Source organism: Pteropus medius, unplaced genomic scaffold (genome assembly GCF_902729225.1).
Source record: "Pteropus medius unplaced genomic scaffold, Ma_sr-lr_union100, whole genome shotgun sequence".
NCBI classification, from domain to species: Eukaryota; Metazoa; Chordata; class Mammalia; order Chiroptera; family Pteropodidae; genus Pteropus; species Pteropus medius.
In genome coordinates, this window is record NW_024349800.1 from 32,994,117 (window position 1) to 33,015,153 (window position 21,037).

The window sequence follows — 21,037 nt, forward strand, 5'->3', positions numbered from 1 at the left end:
GAGTTATGCAAAAATATTTTTATGTAAAAATGTACGTTCTTCTTGGCCTTTTCATAAAATGAAATTCTATAACTATGATAATATTCACATGAGTCATGATATCTTTAAATAATCTTTGCATTTGTGACTATAATGCATAGCTTTGTTTGTGGAATATCAAATAGAATATTTGTAAATTCCAAAATTCTGAGTACCTGTGTGCTTTTTCTTTCTTTCTTTTTTTTTTTTTCTCATTCAGATTGCTTGGCGTTGTGTAGGTATTGCATAAGACATGTTTAAATAAGTATCACTATATTTTGATATAATTTTTTTTCTTTTCATGTTACACTAATGCGGAATAAATTTTCAGTTATAAAGCATTATAAATGCTTACTAAAAAGTACATTGACTGTTTAGTGCTTCATTATATACCTGCAAGCTATCCTTTTATGTGATAAGCATTTCTTGGAAATGACCTTTTTACTTCAAAATAAAGTCACAGTCCAAATTTTTCCTTTTATTATATTAGGTTTATTTTATTATGCTTCTTCCTGAACTTGCCAGTTGAGCTAGATTAGATTTACATAGAGCTGTTTTAAACATTCTTGTAGCAATAAATTTATATAATTTGTGTTCATTTTTACTGTTTTGTAAATATAATTATGTTTTTAAAAGATAAACTGTATATTTTAAAATGTATGTTTTTCACATTGAAAATTATTTATATAAAAGATATTTATCCTTGTCTGTCATAAATGGGTACAATCAATGTCAATGCTATGGTATAGAGGGTAAATGTTTTTTTAGTAGAAGATTCAAACCCTGTTTATTCATTTGCCTAGAGTGATGAAGAGTGATGATATTTAGCCAGCTATGGAGGAAGAGATGAGGCAGTTATATATATATTGAAGTTTATTTTGTAGATAATAGAATAGGGTTGGTATGAGTTAAGAAAATGGCAGAGGAGTCTCTGTGGAGTTTTTCCAGCAGCTCTCCAAGGTCAAAGCCTTTTGGAGGCAAAATTCATGTTATCTTATAATTAAATACTCATTAAGTCTTGACTCCCCAAATTCCTAAACCAGCTACTTAACTTTGCATTTGGAAGTTACTAACTGCTGGCCTTAGGTAATTTTGCTTTCCTATGCTCTACACATCATTAAATTTATTTTCAAGAGAACTGAGCAAAAAGAAAGAAAGTGTCCAAATAATTAGTCAGATAACTGAGATACCCAAGTTCTCCAGCTGTATAACTTACCAGATTCTGTGCTGCCAAGTATGAAAACAAAGGGGTGAACCTTTCTATTTATTGACACTTTTTAGTGAATGTAGGCATCAAAAGTGAATGGAATTACTTTTCATTAACTACTGGGATTAATTATCAAGAGATATTTCATCTACCATAAAAAAAATTTAACACAATCTAAACAAATATACCCCTTCAGTAAATATTTAGTTAATGTTCATTACATTCAAGGCACTGAACTACAGGACATATAGGATATAGGATATTTATGTAGAATATTTTCTCTGAGGTTTTAAACTTATCGAGGGAAAGATAATAATGCTGACAGTATAATACTAATAATAATGGTTATTATTGTACTATGATTGAAGGCTCACCATATGCCAAGCATTGGTTTAAGAGATTAAAATGCATTAAATTTTTATTGTAAAATACTTCTATTGTTAGCCTATTTTACAGATAAGAATACTGAGTCACTGAGAACTTAGTTTACCCAAGGTCATACAGCTTAGTAACTTGTGTGGGTGTCCAGAACAAATTCAGCAGACCAAGATATACACATTTTAGAAAGTTAAAAAAAAAAAAAAAAAAAAAAAAAAAAGGAAAGACTTATATAACAATTCAACTAAACTAAATAGAATGTAATTAATTAGCATATAACTATTTCATTTCTCTAGTGGATTTTTAAAGTTTTTTATATGCCTTTGGTTTTTATTTTTGAAAATCAAACATGTCCAAGCTTGATATAAGACCTTATATTATTTGCTCAAAGTACTTTTTAATTGGGGAGAAGCACTTCTAATATTTTTACTGTAAAGAAAGTTGTCTGTCCTGAGAACTCTATTAATGTCTCTTTGCTTATACAGAAAAGGCGAATAGCTCTTCATGAAGACATAGTTCTCAAGGATGTATCCCTCCCTAGCTTAATTGAAGAGAGCTGAAGATGGATAGAAAAGAAGAGGGAAGAGTGACATGGCTTGCTAGGTAGTTCAGCTTCAAGGTCGTTAGGGTGATTAGTATGTCAACAAACCTAGGTCGTGACTGGCACTAGGCTGGGCCAGCAAGACAGCTCTAAGACGGCTTCTCTCATACCCCAGAGGCCTCGTCATTAAGTGCAGACAGGTGAGGCAGGTGACTCAACTGTACCTCTTACATGGATAAATGAACTATTTTGCCTCCAGCCTTGTCTGCACATTCTCATATATAAAACTAACTAAAGGCAACTTTAAAAATAAATAAGCACAAAATTATAACCTAATCAGGGTTGGCTTCAACAGAATGCAACTTGTGCTGTCACCCAGGAGCCTATCCTTAGAAGGACCTGTGTTTGGATTAATGCCCTGCTGTCACTGTCCTGAAATTCTTTATTTCATTTCACATTGGGCTCACAAATTATTTAGTAGGTCCTTCCCCTAGTAATGTTATTGAATAGAAAAAGAGGAATCTGAAGGTGCCATTTACATGTGTTTGATTTTAATTTGTAATTAAATGTCTCCGCTGATTCATGCGAGAAAAAACAAAAAACAAGAATTTTGCTCCCAGCCCATTATCTAGAAATTGAGAAAGATAAAATAGAAACATTTAACGAGGAGTCACTCTTTTTTTTTTTTTTTAAGTAGAGGTCATACTTTTTAAAGTAATTATTTTAGAACTGGAAACTATTGGCAAAGTCAAACGGGTTGAAGTTGTCATAATTACAACCTGAGAAGCACGTCCTCTTGTCATTTACAGGTAAGAAGTGCTACTGCCAGGAACTGTGACTCAGGCATCAAGCAGTGGTGGCTTTTGCTTCTGTTTCTCATGGCTTTTCTCTCTTCTCATTATTGTCATAATGACAAGGCTTGTTTTCAGCTTCCATGGCATCCTGCCTCCCACCCAGAGGCTATTTTCCTCAAAATCAATTGTCAAATAAGTCTTGTTAGTACCTGGAAAAGTTAGAGATAAACTCTAATTTTACATGCACACACACACAAATATCACACATTTAAATAAAGGTGCTATTCTAAGTTTGCAGAATAGGAAAGGTAATTAGATTTTAGAAGTGGAGGGAATTTGCAATTGTCTTATGCCATTTAAAACTTTTTAAAATTGTTTTTAGGTTTTGTCATTGTTTTTATTGTTTTTACTGATAAGAAAACTCAGACTAAGAGCAATAAAAGACTGTTAGCATGATTAAGGTTATGTTAGATTTAATGGCAACATTGAATGCAAAATTCAGGTTTCCTGACTTGTAAGCTCTTAAATATTTTTCCATTATTTATTACTTCACATTCGGTGTAAAAGTTTATGAGAACGGGAAATTTAAATTGTCTTTTTATTTATGTGTATCTTACAGAAGCCTGGAAACTACAGCCCATAGGCTGGCTGCTTGATTTAATAAATAGTTTTACTGAAACAAAGCTATACCTATTTGTTTACAAATAATCTGTTGCCCTTTATATACTACAATAATAAGATTGAGTATTGCTGTGGTGACTACATCCTGCAAAGCCAAATATGCTTACCATCTGGCCCATTACAGAAAAAGTATTTTGACCTCTGATCTTTTAGAATATAAGCTCTCTGAGAATCTAAGCTGGGACATTCCCAATGCTGAGATTAGCATTTGGCACAAAATAATAGTTAAATAAAATTAATAGGATATGGATGCCACATAACTCAGAATGAATAAGTAAGAATAGTTAAATGGGATAAACAGCAGACACAGTATGGACCATTTTATTTTAAAATTTTGTAATTCTGAGATGCTATAGCACTGTAATTTCTAATTCAATTATTGTGTGCTATAGGCAGTTTAATGATCTAAAAAAGTGAAAAGTCATGTATAAATATAGAATTAATTTATATGCATAAGTCGGTGCTAGTCTTTTCACTTTTAATGTATAGCATAACTGTGGACATTTTAGGATCCACGTTTACATGATGCCCATCTTTAGCCCAGATAACTGTGATTGAAAAGACACAATCTGTTCTTAATAAAATGGAGAGAGTAGATGGATCATTTGTAGAAGGCAAACTAAATAGATTCCTACCTGCCTATCATCTATGCAGTACACCAGGTTATGGCTTTGCAGAAGCTCCCATAAAAATCCTCATGTTTAATTAATGGTTTAATTGAGCAAGCACGTTAACCACTTAAATAATTATATAGAGTTATAAAATAGAAATTATTTACATTTGATGTTTAAGGCAACAAAAAGGAAGTCCAGAACCAATTTGTTTGAACTATACTAAGAGATAAGATTCTTGATACAGATGGTCCATTTATGTATTTAACATCTTTAAAATATACCAGTGGAGGCAGAACTCTTGTTCTGCTACCTAAAGGGTATGTAATGTGTTTCAGCTTTGTGATATACAGTTTTAAAAATCAAAATATAATTAGTATATGTTTGATTTTCTCAAACCGCATCCATCTTTCAGCTCCAGAGTCATCGTAGTCTTATTGTAGTATCCTAGGTATCTTTGACAGCATCACTTCATAGATATCTTAGCCTTATGTTATTCTTTGCTATTGCTCTTTACTATTTTTTTCCCACATTCCCACATTCAAAAACCAGTATAAATAGTTCATAGGACACTTGCATGCAAGAATTCAAAGTTACTTTTATGTGCATTTTGTTATATATAATTTTAATTCCAAAAACATGAAAATAAATTTAAAATGTGCCTGCACACAAACCTGAAATTGGTCAATAAAGTCCTGTTTAATATTGTTGGAGATTTGAGATATATATCATTTAACCTCCCTTGGAGCTGTCTATAAAATGAGACAGCTGAATTAATTATTTGTACATCCCTTGGAAGCTATTCTTTTGTTTATTAAATAAATTCACATATTGATTTATGCTCTAATACTTTGAAATAGAATTAAAGTGATTAACAAAAATAATGTTAAATAATTATGAGGAAAGCCAATATGCCAAAAAGTTTTTTTTGAGAAAGAAGATTCAAGTTGCTAAAATTACTTACACATCCTGAATCTTAGTTTCCTGATGAATCCGAATAAGGAAAGGCAATCTGTTTCATAGCTCATATGACATAAGAGGAAACAGTCTGCAAAATCTTCAGGGGAGAGTCTATGAATTTGGACTTTGTAATTAAGAGTGTTTTGAAAATGCAGGCTAGAAGGCTAACATTGCAGACAGACAAAAAGTGATCACTTTGAATACCTCTGGACCTTGTTACACATGATGAATGATGGTTTGATAAAGTATTTTTTTAATTTGTAAACTATAATTTTATTTTTATAAATCAAATCTAATTTTAAAAGCAAAATGTTACTTGCAAAAGATACTTAAATATTGCTGGAGTTTGCTGATAATCATCCTTTTTCTAAACAGAGAAATGAGCCCTCTAGAGCATTCTGTGCACCTGGGGGTTCAGGATGATGCTTCAGGAGGCCAAGTTAGCCTGCTTCTTCAACAGCAGTCCAACTCCCCTTTTATGTGATTTTTATATTAATTATGCAAGATTACGTGGGGGGAGGAATTCCACTGATTTAAAAATAATAATAATAAAACCACTGCCCTAGTTTAGCTCCTGATTTTCACATTGCACAACTGTATTTGTTATGAGTAAGGGAAGCTTAGAAAATCACTGGGTCAGAGTCTCCAACATTGCCCAGGCCCGACCTGATTCATTAAATAGAGGAGAGAATAATTTACCATAGCTAAATGAAAGCGTTCCTTAGAGATGACTTCATTATTTCACCACATAACCTCCTGATCTGTGATTTTGTTTCCGAAGGAAACTTTTCCATAAAGCTGGGGCATAGCCCCTTACACAGAATGGTGTATTTCTTGCTCCTGCCTGATCATTTATAGATTATTTGGTGCTATAATCTGTGAGGGATACCAAGATGACAAAAACAGAGTTCTCCCCCTTAAAATTTGACAATATAAATTAATAAACCCCTATCCTAGTATTTATCAGTATTGTCCTACTGGCTTCATTTGAGTTTAGTAATTCTAGGCCTAGAAAACACTTGTTAAAGTTTTTTTCTGCCCTCTGCCTACCCATGATGAAATTAGCAATGATAAAATGATAATTAGGAAAATTTTATAAATTTAGAGAACTTCATTATACAATCACACCCTTTCGTGTAGCCACATGGTGGGAAAATAGTTCAGAGCAGTTCCGGTCCATCCAAGAATGACAGAATGTTAAAGTTAGAATGTGGGAGAGTATATGCTCTTATCAAGCATCCTTATTTTACAGATAAAAATATGAGGAACTAAGAATATAAATGACTTACTTAAGATGACATAATTAGTTGATGATGGACATAGGGACAAAATCCATTTTTTACCACCGTCTCTTCCCATAGTGAAAATGGAAATGAAAAGTAATTAGCAAATGTGATAACTAATCTGGTCAAAAACAGCTATCATATTTTAAGTGTATCTCTTAATGGTTAAGTGAAGGCTCTGTAAGAGCAGTAGATTTCAAAAAAGGATTGTTTTGCTAATTGCTAATTCCCCCCCGCACACACACACACACTCACATACTTTTTCATCTCTGTCCTATGTCTTAAATTACGGTTATCTCCAGCCCTTCTTAGGAAGAAGGTCATAGAGTCACCTAAAATTCATAAATGGGTAAGTTGTCAAAGGACAATAAACTTGAACTAGATCGAGGAAAACTGAATTTTTTATTGTGTCTACTTCTGTTATTAATACATTTTAGCTGCATAATTACCAAAAAATCCAGTGAATATCACCAACAAGAGAACACTTATACCATAGTTTAAACTTTTGAAAAGACCAGCTCTCTTAATAAACTATATTTATTCTCACTTGGTTTCAACTTCAATGCAATTTTAAGTGCAGTCATAGACCAAACCATAGACTCAGGTCTTGGTGTTCTTTAGTTCAGCCTAATATAGTGGGCAGAATAATTTAAGAAAGCTCAGTAGACTGACAGTCTGGAGACCTGGACTCCACAGTTAAATAGTTGTGACCAAGGGAACATTATACAATCACTTTTGACCTCGTATTCTTTATTTGTAAGTGGCTTAGTGATTTCTATACCTCTCATCCTCCTTCTAGTCCTAAAATTCCTTAAAATAGCATTAGCCTGTAGAGCTGAATTTTGATCTAGTCTGGTTAAATAGTACCTGTGGGCATTCTGCCACACTGTCTCTCTCTTTTACTGTCTGTAGATCACTTTGGGGGCTGTGGAAAGGACCCTGAAATGGGGAAAGAAGACCTCAAGATCAATCTTAATTTCACTCTCTACTGCCTCTGACAGGGAGTTATAATACACTCAACCTTTCTAAATCTGCTTTGTTAACTAAAAAATGAAAGAAAAAAAAAACTTCTATGGCTTAATAAGTTATAGTAAGACTTGAGTATAAAATTACATATGACGCGTAACTTCCTATAAAACCCAAGGAATTATTATCTTCAAAATAGAAACAATGCTGAGAACTTTCTTTAAAAATCTTTAAAATATTGCTCACTATCTTAGTCTGCTTGGGCTGCTATAACAAAATACCATGAGTTGAGCAGATTAAACCATAGACATTTATTTCTCATAGTTCTGGAGTCAGAGAAGTCCAAGATCAAGATGCTGTTAGGTTTGGTTCTTGGTGAGGGCTCTTTTGCTGGCTGACAGATGGCTACCTTCTTTTTGTAACCTCATGTGGTAGAGAGAAAGAACTCTGATCTCTCTTCCTCTTCTTATAGGGGCACTAATTCCATCTTGGAGGCTCCATCCTCATGACCTTACTTAAACATAATTACCTCACAAAGGTCCCTCCCCTAAAACCATTATATTAGGGGTCAGGCTTCAACATATGAACTTTCAATCCATAACACTTACATTAATGCTGGGAGGAAGATATTACTACCAATGAGACATATTTTGACATCCTCAAAAAAAAGAAAAAAGAAAAATCTCATAAGAAATGCAGATAATAACTGGATTGACTATAATTTTGCCATTGAAATCTACATACAAGGACAAATAGCTGTTAAACTCAACTTTCAACAGTTAAGCATTTTTCTTTACCAATTCCATATGTTTTAAATGTCTGTGAGGATGTGAGATCTCAAAGGCACTGTAGAGACTATCTCATCGCTTTATAAATTGGGGTGTTAAGACCACCAGAAGCTAAATCTTTTAGCGAGTTGCTGATTCTGGGTGGATCCAGCCCCAAATTGATGGCCCTTCCTCTATATCATGCCTTTAGTACCAGCCATGTCAGTGTAGAGTATATTGTTATGGATTTTCTTCCACCGTGGCTTATGCAGACGGTATGTAAGATCTCCCAACATTGTGATCATTCTGTAGAGCAAGCTAGAAGACATGACAAGCAGCAACTCTCTCACCCCCTTCATTCAGATGTGTGGAAACTAGAATGTTAAGTTAATAGCCAACAGTCACATAGCTGGGAGGCAAGATAATGCATGAGAAAGTATGCAGACTTTAAGTAGATCAGACCTAGGATGGAACCCTTTTCTGTCACATTTTAGCTGTGTGATCTTGGGACAAATAGTTTTAATTTTTTAGGCCTTCTGTTCCACTTTTGTAAAATGATAATAATATAAAGATGAAATAAGTGAACAGATAAAGTGCGTGGAACATAAGTATTTCTAGGCCCCCAACTTCTTTCTTAGTAGCAAATCAAGGACCAAAAAGCAAGTTCTTAACTACCTGTCCAGTGCATTTTCCATTACACTTCATGGTGCATAAATAACATTGTTTCGAATTGAGAATATTCAGTGCATTTTTAAAAAGCCTTGTCTTCCAAAGTCAATCTCTTTACATTTTTAATAATGTAGGAAAGAAGCTTGAAGTTGGCCCACAGAGATTTTTATGAACCAAAGGGTTATTTTTAATTGGATTTTGTGCATGTTATTATGAAAATAGTTGTTTCATAGATTAAACATTATGACTTTACTGCAAGATCAAGCTCAGAATGGGGTATAATGATGATATCACCCTTATGCTTCTTTTTCTTGACAAAACACTTTTAAAATTAAGAGAACAGGAGTGAAGCTGCTTCAAAAGCACACATTTCTAAGAAAAGAAAAGCTCTTCCTTATAAAAATAGTTTTAAAATGATATATTCTCTTTTCAAAGATCAAAACTAAGAATGACCCTTGCTGCCAGTAGGATGCTGCGATTCTACAGAGTTATTAAATACTTCTCTCTTCACCGTTGAAACTAGAAAGAGTTCCTTTGATCCTGGAACTTGCTTTCAACATTTGGTCTCAAAGCATTTTTGCAGTTGCCAAACTAGCAGGCTTCCTCTAGTTATTTAGTGATCAGTCTCTTAAAACTGTGTTTTCTAAACTGGTTTTTATTCGTGTGTCTGGACGAATTTAACTTCTCTAAAGAAACAAAAAGATGACTTCTAATCTTAATGATGGTTCTGTTTAAAGACATGAGACAGTTAATCCTGCAAATTTAATTTATATCACTGGCTCATTTTAAGTTCCAAAGAAACTCCAACCAATGAAGGTGAAACTTATATCATCAGTAACATCCTAAGAGAGATATGAGGGGCCTGGAAGCAAACGGTGACCTCTTGTCAGACTGATTACTGAGGTTTCTTCTACTTGGTTCCCTTATTTATTTTTTCTCTTTCTTCTCTTTGGCCTTTTCACATGCTCTCCTATGCTTCTTGTACATTTACTGGTTTTGCTGGTAGAATTTAGTTGAAGAAATTGTGAAGCAAACCCAAATCCTGAATCAGTTGAAAGTCATGAAACTCAAAGATTCATGTCTTTCACCATTTTAATGTACCAGGGAATTTCAGTACTTTTTTAAAAAAATAGAAATCCATCACCAAATAATGTGTCTTTAAAAACTTTTCATTATTTTTCTCAATGAGTCATAATGTCAAGACTAGTAGAAATGCTTATTTGTCTATAACATTTTTCTAGTTATATTAAAAGCTATTTTTTCTTGCTCTGTTTTTTAAATGGAAGAGGGACTTTTGTCTAACTTTGTCATTTCAATAATTTCCACAAAACCACTTTCTAACATAATCTGTCTGTTCTAAGCTAATATAAATTCCATTTAAATCTATGGAGTTTGAAATGCCATAGATTCTCTGTCAGTTACTTTCTTAGTTGGTTACCATTCTTGCCCTTTCTTTTGGTCCTTAGCTAGGAATCCTTGCCCTCTACTGCTGTTTAATATCACTGTTTTTTCTTCCCAAACTCAACACTTGACACTTTATTGGCTGTGACTTCTTTTTTCTTCATTTTTGAGTCAGTGCTTTTAACTACACTCATTTTCTGGGTATTCAACTAGACTTAGTTTTTAGACACAACATTTCATAAACTTAAGAACTTGATGAACACTGGAGGTACATAAAGTAAGAGCGAAGAGCAGCTGTCACACAATATAGTACTGACAGCAGCCTCCTTGCCAGAGTCTAATCCAGCCAGCTGCCACTCACTGAAAATAGTTAGCTAATGACCTGTGGTCAGATCTCTCCCCCAGGTCAGAGATTGCATAACAGTTAGCTACTACACCAGTAAGAAAGTTATAGCTGCAAAAATCAGATAGTCCATTAGGGGGGGAAAAATAATAAAATATATATATTTGTGTAAATTTGGGAGACTGCTCAATGCTGTATTGACTGTGCCTATTTATGACAACAGGTTCATTCACTTGTCTTAGATCAATGCATAATGTTAAAGATTTTTCTTAAAGTATCACACCAGAATGTCTGTTAACTTGTCATTTTCCTTGCTTGCCATGACTTTAATGGGCTTGAAAATTGATCCAGCCAGTCTCGCTCTCTTTCTCTTCTCTTTCTCCTCTCTCTCTCTCCACTCCCTCCACTCTCTTTCTCATTTCTTTCTCTCTTCTTTCTCCTCCCTTTCCCTCACTTTCCCCCTTTCTTTATCTCTTTCTCTCACTCTCTGTGAGGTTCATTTGTTTGACTAATTCTGAGTGTCCATAATGACTGTTTGGCATATTCTACAGGCAAAGGTCCCGAGACCCTTTTTGCCGGCTATAACCTCAATGATAACGAATGGCACACAGTGCGTGTGGTTCGTCGAGGAAAAAGTTTAAAGTTAACAGTGGATGACCAACAGGCCATGACAGGTAAACCTCACTGTCCTTATTGCATTTTCTTTTGCCGAAGCTGTACACTTTCACATTTCTTGCAGGTGATTTTGAAAACCAAAGCACAACTTGAAATAGATACACACAGTTTATTTTTTATTCCAATTTTTCTAGTAACTATTCCATTCAATAAACAACAAGCTCAGTGTTTTTTTTTCTCTCAAATGATCAACACTTATATCATGTTTTTTTTTTCTGTTTAATAATTGAAGAAGTTGTAATTATAAACTATTTTAATTTTATGTCTTGTTAAATATCTTAGGGCGTCATAAAATGTTGAAGTCACTGTTCAGATGCCAATTTCTGTTTGATTTCTTTGTTTCTTGTGTTTTCTGGTAATGAACAACAGCAAGTTATACTTGTTAGCTTCTAAGTAAATTGATAAATATGCTGGAATTAAGTCAGATGGACTACTTTTTCATTATAAGCTATACTAGATCCTTTTTGGCCATTTACCCTAGTAGGTTAAACTCTAATATTAAGGATGTCAAGTTCAGTTCTGATTTGTAGATTCCTAACTGAGAGTAGCCATGTAAAGGTCCACCCCAGAGACACAGGAGAGCCAAATGAAAGAGGAATTGGCGGGCCTCTATTCTCTCTGCTGAAAATAACTCCAAGCGCGTGACCTGCTGGGATATTACCCATTTTTTCTTCTGGAGAGAACATCTCCATTTCAGTTATTTTAGTACAAAGCACAAGATGGTCCTTGTGCAGCAGAGAAGTGTGTTTTACATTCATCCCAGGTGGGTTCCTAGAATCAGAGATTAGTAGATTCTATCAATATGGAAATATCATGTATAGAATTTTAACTTGAGAGAATCTTTCTTGAGTCCAAAAGAAGCAAACTGCTAATTCATAGATCTCTTAGTATCTTATTTCATTAGCACTTTAAGGCTCTCCAAAATTTGGTTTCTACATGTGGATACAACTTTACTTTGTTTTGAAATCACCTGAAAAGCTTTAAAAGGACAAATTCCTAGTCTGATATCACAGACAGTCTGGGAGGAGCTCAATCATTTTTTTTTTTTTTCCTTAAAATCTCTCCAGAGTGCTCTCTTGTATCTAGTCCGTGGATTAACATTGAGAAACCCCTGCTATGATATGTCTTTGTATTCTCTGAGGGAGAAAATCAATCAGAGATCCCTTAGCAGAAGCTTTTATTTAAAATGGCCAAGGATGAGAAGACTCAGGAAGAGCTGTGTGAACTTGGGAAGGAAGGCAGACTTTTACAGAGCGTTGGCAGAAGTGTTAGCTGAAGTTCAACTAGTTTTGGCCAGGGCTGTTGTTCTCCAAAGAGGAATGAATTATTTTTATAGATTAGCATCTATTGTTTGGACAGTTAGGGTGTTCTCAAAAGGGGAAGACATGAGTGCTTAAGGTCTTAAGTTCATGTGCAAGAGGTTGGGAAGAAATAGCTGCCAGAAATAAGGTCATATGAAAACCACAGCAGAGCATTCCTAAGTCCCTAAGTGTGTCTCAGATCCCATACATGAGGAAACTGAGGTTCTAAGAATCTAATCGACTTATGTTTTTTTGAAATGTCATTATTGCCAAAACTGAGAAAAGAACCTAAATGTGTTTTTTATTTGATCATTTGCTTTTTGACTCATGGCCCATTACTTCTTACCGAATAGACTATTTTCTAAGATTACACTTTGAATTTCAAGAACTCTGCTACTTCTGTTCTAAATGAGGCAAAGAATCTTTGCTGACCTCTACAGCCTAAGGGCTATGGCCATCTCCTTATGTTTACCTCATCAATTCTGCCTGAACCCCTGAACCTAACCAGAAAACAGGATGCTGGTACTCAGTAATGCTAAATGCCACCAATACCCATCTCTCTCCTGGTCAGTGGTGATCTCCTCATTCTCTCTTTCAGCCCTTAATTGCATTCTGCTCTTCTTTTTTTCCTTTCTGGAACACTTTGCAAATCAGACCTTTAGGAAAGATTGGAAAAGGCATTGTTTTCCAGCAGCTTCCACTTCTGCCAAGAAAAGGCCTTTGAGGCAAAGTGCTACAAGGGAATTGGCTAGCTTCTAGAATTGAAGGAAATGTAAAATATAAACTAGCATTTCAGTAAATTAGCCTGACATTTACTCTTTCTCAAAATTGCATGGCCTTAGAGCAGAAATCAGATTGTAACCTCTACTCTGTAGGAGCTGAACATTTTTTCAGTTGTAGGAACCAATATGCTCTTTCTCAGAGTTTAAAGGTGAATCGGCATACAGCCAAGTATGCCGATTGATGATTCACCTAAATAATGCATCCTTCCCCAAATACTCACCCCACCCCTTTCCTTCCCTCAGCACCCAGCATCTTGCTGATCAGAGCTAAAGACAATTTTTTTTCCCCACAATAGTTTACCTTTCTTGTTGAGTTTTCATCAGGGCAAATCATATTTGGGGGATTATGATTTGTCAAAGATCTCATGAAAGCAAAGAATTCATAAGAATAAAAAAGTCAGCCTCATCTTATATAGCTAGAAAAGATTTCTAAAAATAGCAATGGAAGCTTGCCATTTAGGCTTAAGTTTAAGATGGGATTTTTTTTTTTCAAACTAGAGTGGCCACTTGAAGCCACCTATGAATCAGGAAAGCAATGGTGATTTCTTAAATTTTACAGCAAGTCAGACATCACTGAACAGAAAAAAATTTAAAAAGGAAAAACACTAGGAACACTTTATGTAAAGTCCTACATTTGACCTCATATTTAAGTTATAGTTATAAATACTGTTAAGTATCGATTGAGCACAGGACAGTCCATACTAAGGCTGTTTTAGAAATGTCTGTCCCTCAACTAGGGTGATAAGGACAGCAGTTACCAGCAAAGAAGCCCCAAAAGGGAGAGATTTCCTAGGGCTCAAATGAGAAAGGGTTCTTCAAAATATATGAGATCCCTAAGTGGGGAGTCCTTGGATTTTAACTCATCACTTAGTCTGTCAAAAACTCTGGAATTGTGTACTTTGTGTGTGTATTTATGTTAGTGCATGTGTCCTTCATTGAACAATATTTATCATATATGCAGTTATTCAAGCCTGGAAGCCAGGTGTCATCATTATCTCCGTCCTTTCCATCATTCTGCACATCATTAGTAAATCCTGCACATTGTACCTGCAAAATTACCTTGTTGTCTTTTTTTTTTTCATTTCTGCTATAACCACCCTAGTTTAAACAATCTCAATCTATTCTACCCAGATTAAACACACGCACATTAACACACATGCACATGCACACACATGAGCATGCACACACACACTGACTTGTGGCTTACACCTGATTAAAACCCTCCAATAGTTCCTAACATAATCAGGAAGCACTGTGATACCTGGTTGCTGACTCCTTCCCATCTCATGGGAGCCACTAGCTGTACTTAGGACTGTAGCCACATCCCCAGGTCTTTCTCTTTTGAGAGCCTTTATTCATCTCTCTCCCCTTCTTGGAATCACCTCCCCATTTCTCTTCTCCCATTATTAGCATGGCTTTCTCTTTTTAATACTTCACATTTAAGTTTGCCCTGTTCATCAAAATCATATCATTTTTCTGAGTTTACCATTATATATTTAATTATTTCCTTATGTCTGTTCGTCTACCTTCTCCCAATGGACCATGAATTTCCTGAAAACAGGAGGCATATCTGTTTTTCTCATCGTGATTTCTTTGTTACCTGACTTTTACATATACCACAGAAACTCAGTAACTTTAAGTGAATTAACAAGTTGATGTAAGACACAGGTTGTTTTATTCTGCAGCAGAGATTTAACCCAACCAAACCTAAAATAGCTGATCTTGCTATCCATTTGGTTAAAAAGATTTGATTTAGATATTGAGATTTCTATGCAAACACACCATCTAGGTTTTTTTATTTTCTATTTTTTTTTAATCGGAGATTATTGTCAATCTACTTTACCCCAGACACTTTGATCAGAGGCATTTTGCTAATTTCAAATTCTCCTTCCCACAAAAATCTCTGGAAAAGACAGTGGATTTTTAAATGGTCAGAGCCTTAAAAATCTTTCTCCTTTAATGCCCTCCTGCTTTTTTCCCCTTAATCAATATATGTATACAAGAGTAGAGGTGGCTACATTATTGACAGAGGATTGAACACTGAAATATATTCTGAGGAAAAAAGAGTTTTTAAAAGGCAGCAGTTAATGTTTTCTTAGTGGATGAGGGCTTTTAGGGGCTAATTCTCCCCCTAGAGAAAGCATATCTGCCATTACTGTCAATGCAATTTATATATGCTTATTAAAGAAATAATAGGCTCTCGAACATGGGCCATAATGAGTTTTCTTGTAACCGGGCCATGGTTGCTCCACCACTGTTTTACTACCTTTTTATTATTTATGCTCTGCATACATATTCTATTCCTTTGAGAAAAAGAGACATTACGTACTATTTTTATCACTGAATTTCTCAGTCCTCCTAAATAAAATATGTTTTACTATTTCAGAGCTGCCAAGAACTTGAAAATTGGGGCTCATATTTACTTTCAAGTATTAGAAATATTTTTCTGCATATTTCTCTACTATCGATGGGTTCACTAATGGAACTTTTAAGAAGAAACATGACAATTTCAGGATTGGGGCAGGTTCGCTCAATTAAGACTCAGATTTTAATAGTGTGAAAAAGACAAAAATCAATACAAGGAGATAGAAAAGCCCAAGTGAGTTTTAAGCTTTACATATTTTTCATTCTGTATGGCTTGTTAATTCAATGTTACTGGTGTCTCTAGAACTTTATATTTGAAAATTATTCAAGGCTCATTTTATTTGCTACCAAAGAGGGAGTTCTCCCACAAAGTGGTATAGAGGTCATTGAACAAGAGGAACTGAAGACGGAGAAAGAAATGTTGTCATGCAAGAAACCAGAATGCTAAGGATTTAATAGTATTTTTTGCATCAGATTGACAAGCAGGAGACAGTGGGGATAAGGGAGGAGAGACAATTACATACAGTGGTATTTTTTGTTTACAAAAAATAAGTTTGCAGAGAGGGGATTGGAACAAACCAATGGCTAAAATGAGAACATGCCCAGGGTGACAGTATAGCTATTATCAGGATCTAGGACTAGTAAGCAAGTGTGAAAATTAAGTAGAGTTAAGTCCAGCTTAGAAGAGAATTCTTTACACCAATGAGTTAATAAGCATCAAAGTCAATTAAGTATGTAGACGATTTTTCTTGCACAACAAAAAGTATGCCTTTTGTATCTTACTTAGACATTTCCTTAAAATGCCATCTAATATTTTACTATATTGATTAATGAAATGGAAATCTGCTAAACTGGTTGAAGGAAGCCCACATAGATGACTGTTCAGTCTTCATTACACCTGGGAAAAAGATCCAGTGCATTTTCTCAGGGGCTTATACTGAGATTGGCACTAATTAATATTTTCATCAATATAATGGATAATAGGATAGGGAAAATTTGATAAATTTCCCAGTTAAGCCAAGTTGAGTAGTGAAACTAGCACGTGGAAGAACTTCATTACAATTTAAATGATCTTTTAGAGTTTCAGAAGAAAGTGAATGATAGTTTAATTAGATAAGAACAAGGTGCTAAGAGTGAATCACTAGCAATGGTAAAGTACTTTATGTTTTCTTTTAAAAAACAAGTTCACATCTTTTTTTATTTAGCTTATTATCACTCTGGAAGTAAAATGAGACTAGGTGGCATTATTGGGGTTGACGGAGAAATATGGCAGGATAGAGAGGGATGGGGGCTGAGTTGAAGAGTGAATCATTGCATAAATCTGCAACCAAGTTCATGCTAGTGTGTTTAAAGAAGATTATAACCTGTGGTAAAGTGGACGGATTTCACTTGTATTTTCAAAATTGGGCATGCCTTGAATTGGTACATTATGCTCAGTTTAGTTATCCAAAACATAAGTGCAAGGAAAATGGCATAGGTCCAGAGATCAACCGAAATTCTAAAGTGGTTAGAAGACTAGTTCTAGGATAGACTGTGAGAACTATTCAGAAAAAGGAAGGTGAATAGTATATGCTTAACTTCAAACACATTTTCATGGTTCATTATTGGAAGAATAGTCAACAGCTCTTCATTATTTCTATTGGGCATAAGAAAATATAGTCACATTCTTTTTTTTCCTGAAGAACATTTTTTATAAAGAAAAACATCACTTAACCATAAAACTGGGATATATCACTTTTTATTGGGATGATTTATGACAATCATTTCCCCAATCCCTTCCTCTGCCTGCCTGCCTGCCTGCCTGCCTTCCTTCCTTCTTCCTCCTCCTCCCTCCTCCTCTTTTCCTCCCTCCCTCCTCTCTCCCTCTGTCCCTCCCATCATTCCTTCCTTCTCTTCTCTTTTTCTTTTTCTTTTTCCTTTTCCTCTTTCTCTCTGCCTCCTTCTTAATGTTCCCTTCTTCCTTACATAGTTCCTATTTTTCCTTCTACTTTTTAAAAACTCTGTAACTTTGGCTGATGAGGATGAATTTTATTAAGACTAAAATATGGACAGAGATTAAAACCTGATTTAAGAAAGTTGTGTTATGTAATCTGGCTTCGTCCTTTCCTATTACTTCTGTGTTTTTACTGTATGGATCCGAATATCCAGGAGGTATTTGGGTTCTTGTATCTTAAAATGTGATGTTGTTATAGAATCTAAAGTTAGAAGTGCCTTTCACATACAGAAAATAATACATTATCCTTCTTTTTAGGTCAAATGGCAGGGGATCATACAAGGCTGGAGTTTCATAACATAGAGACTGGCATCATTACAGAACGACGATATCTGTCTTCTGTCCCCTCCAACTTCATTGGACACCTTCAGAGCCTGACTTTTAATGGAATGGCATACATTGACTTGTGTAAAAATGGCGACATAGATTACTGTGAGCTCAATGCCAGATTTGGCTTCAGGAACATCATAGCAGACCCTGTCACCTTCAAGACCAAATCGAGCTATGTTGCCTTAGCTACATTGCAAGCCTACACTTCTATGCATCTTTTTTTCCAGTTTAAGACAACATCCCTAGATGGACTTATTCTTTATAACAGTGGGGATGGAAATGACTTTATTGTGGTTGAATTAGTTAAAGGGTGAGTATATGTCACTTCAATGACAAGTAAAACTTTGGAAAAATGAACCTCAATTTTCAAAAACATACATTAAGCAAAATGTACTGACTTGACTTGAAAGTTAGTGGGCAGGGGTGGGTGGAGTGAGGTGCAAATAATACATTTGTTTAAATTACTTGAATATTAATAGGGGTTCAGTATCGTCTTGTATACCTACATTTCCATATATGAAATATAAATAACATTAAGTTCTAATTTATGCTAGGCATTCCATGAATCTTATGCTTCAAATATGGATTGCCTTAAAATGCACACTATAATTCTTTTTTTCTACAGATTTGTAGGCTAATTTGTGCTGTTAAATAGCTAATTAAAGTAATCAGATTATTTCAATTCCACAAAATGTCATTTAATTCAAACTTAATTCTATGTCAGAGTTCCTCAAAGAATTTAGAAATATTTTTGTGAAATTTCTTTAAAACTGCGTTAAAAATTTGATGTATTTTAATTCACTTGAGTATTCATTCAGTGATGATTACCACATATTTATAGTGGGCTAGATAGTGTGCTAGGCACACACATATCTATAGCTATATATATTTTTTTCTTGCCACCTCATGCATATTTCAGATTTCATCAACCCCAGGACACATGTATACAAACTTATAATCCTAGGGAATATAGGTTAACACAACCAGAACAGAAGCACCATGAAAAGTTTCCTAAGATGATCTTGTACAAAGGCTCAAGAGAGTCTTTAGAGAAATTAGGGATCGTATTAGACAGGGAGTGGATATTCAAGCTGAATCTTAAAGGACGAGTGCACATTTCTCATACAGAAACAGGCATCCAAAATGGAAAGAAAAGCAGATGCAAGAAGCTAAGAAAAATTGCCAGTTCAGTGTACTTTGCACTGGTGAATATGGGGAATGAGTAGTGCAAGATATTTACCTTCCAAAGTCATAAAATTTAGACTATGATTTAAAAACTTTAATTTTCACTATTTCCTGTACTGAAAAAAAATGAGTAATTCTCCCTGCTGACACCGAATAGTGTTTCTTACCTTCTTGTTAGCTGAGGTTCTATACAACTCACTCTTATGACTTCTAGGTGATATGGAGCCACCTGAAAAAAAAACTTGCCCAATTGTAATATCTAGTTTTACTGCATCAAAAATTCACTTTCCCACTTTTCCTTTTTTCCCAGGTACTTACATTACGTGTTTGATTTGGGAAATGGTGCTAACCTCATCAAAGGGAGCTCAAATAAACCTCTCAATGACAATCAGTGGCATAATGTGATGATATCAAGGGACACCAGCAATCTCCACACTGTAAAAATCGACACGAAAATCACAACGCAAATCACTGCGGGAGCCAGGAACTTGGACCTCAAGAGTAAGTGCACAGAGGCAGAACAGCAGGCATGCACTCACATGGTCTCTACTTTGCTCTGTGTGTGTGTACCTTCTGCAGAAACTGACCAGAATTTTATTTCCTACACATAATTAATAATACAACACACAAACCTCTGTTCCCCCTTTAATGTGGCAGAAACATGCATTTTTAATAACAGTTCAAAAACTGCAACACCTAAGAGTGCATGCATGATTAAATTTTAAAGAGTAGGAAGAAGAATATTCTTAGTTTTGATATTATAAAGAAAACAGGCGTTTGCGTTTCCTTAGTCCCAACAGTTTTCAATTGATTTGGAGTCAAGATAACTAGATACCTAAGGAGTTTCCTGGGAGCTTATTAGTTTTTTTTCCTTGGCAAGGCTTCTTAGATACCTACAGACCTTCTGACCAACAGGGGTCTGAGCCTAGCTTTTACCTCTGGGAATCCTCCCCTCCTCTCTCCTATACACCAGGGGGGATGTTTCTTTTACCAGCTTCTAAGAAAGTCTTAGCAGACATTTTCTTTCCTTATTGATATTTGATTTCTTAAGCAAGCAAGACAAAATGCTTAGAAAATATGTCAATAATAGATGAAAACAACAAGTTTGTCTTTGAATTGGCCTTTGTGAATCACTAATAACATATTCATATATCACATCTCATTTAACACTATGACAAGTATTGGACAGTCTGAGCTTGGAATGACTTGTCCACAGATGAAACAGCTGCCACAATAGAGCAAAACATGACCCCAGTTCTGACACATACTCCCTTCGTTGCTCTTCCTGCTCTATCCTGATGCATTACATAGCTCTACAGGGATCACTGCGGTCATTTTTTTTTTTGTAAGAGCTGTTCATTTATTTGGATGGGCTCTTCCCCTTTGATTCAAAAAGTAAATATGTAGGGGAGTTAGGGAACTGGAGAGAGAAAATCCAACAGAACTCTTTCTAGAGAAAAATACTCTTTCTAAATAATGTGAAAGAAGAAAGAAAAGCATTTCACTTTCTGTAATGGCAGAATTTATTTACAGTCTTGGAACTATATTTGTTCAATACCTAAAATGTGCAGCAATGGCTGTCTCCCTTCTTTCAGAGTGGCCTGTTGTTGACTTCAAAGACATCCTGTTTATGCCCCCAAATCTAATAGTTTAGCTCAAAGAGTAAAATGGAATTCAAAGGACATGCTGTTTAACAAGCTAAACCTTTTACTCATTCTTGTCTGATTGAAGTGAGTAGAGTGTGTTTTCTTTTCCTGCTTTGTGGGTGCCCTTGTTTTGCACAGTGAC

General features: G+C 35.0%; 1 protein-coding gene across 14 annotated transcripts in view; it reads left to right on the forward strand.

The window, feature by feature from the left end:
• Positions 1-21,037, forward strand: part of NRXN1 (neurexin 1) — a 1,007,449-nt gene that overhangs the window by 477,464 nt on the left and 508,948 nt on the right. For all 14 annotated transcript variants that reach the window (XM_039887176.1, XM_039887185.1, XM_039887183.1 and 11 more), the window contains 3 exons: positions 11,171-11,293; positions 17,993-18,374; positions 19,560-19,750. In XM_039887176.1, coding sequence (XP_039743110.1) covers positions 11,171-11,293; positions 17,993-18,374; positions 19,560-19,750 — 696 coding nt within the window. The remainder of the gene's footprint in view (positions 1-11,170; positions 11,294-17,992; positions 18,375-19,559; positions 19,751-21,037) is intronic.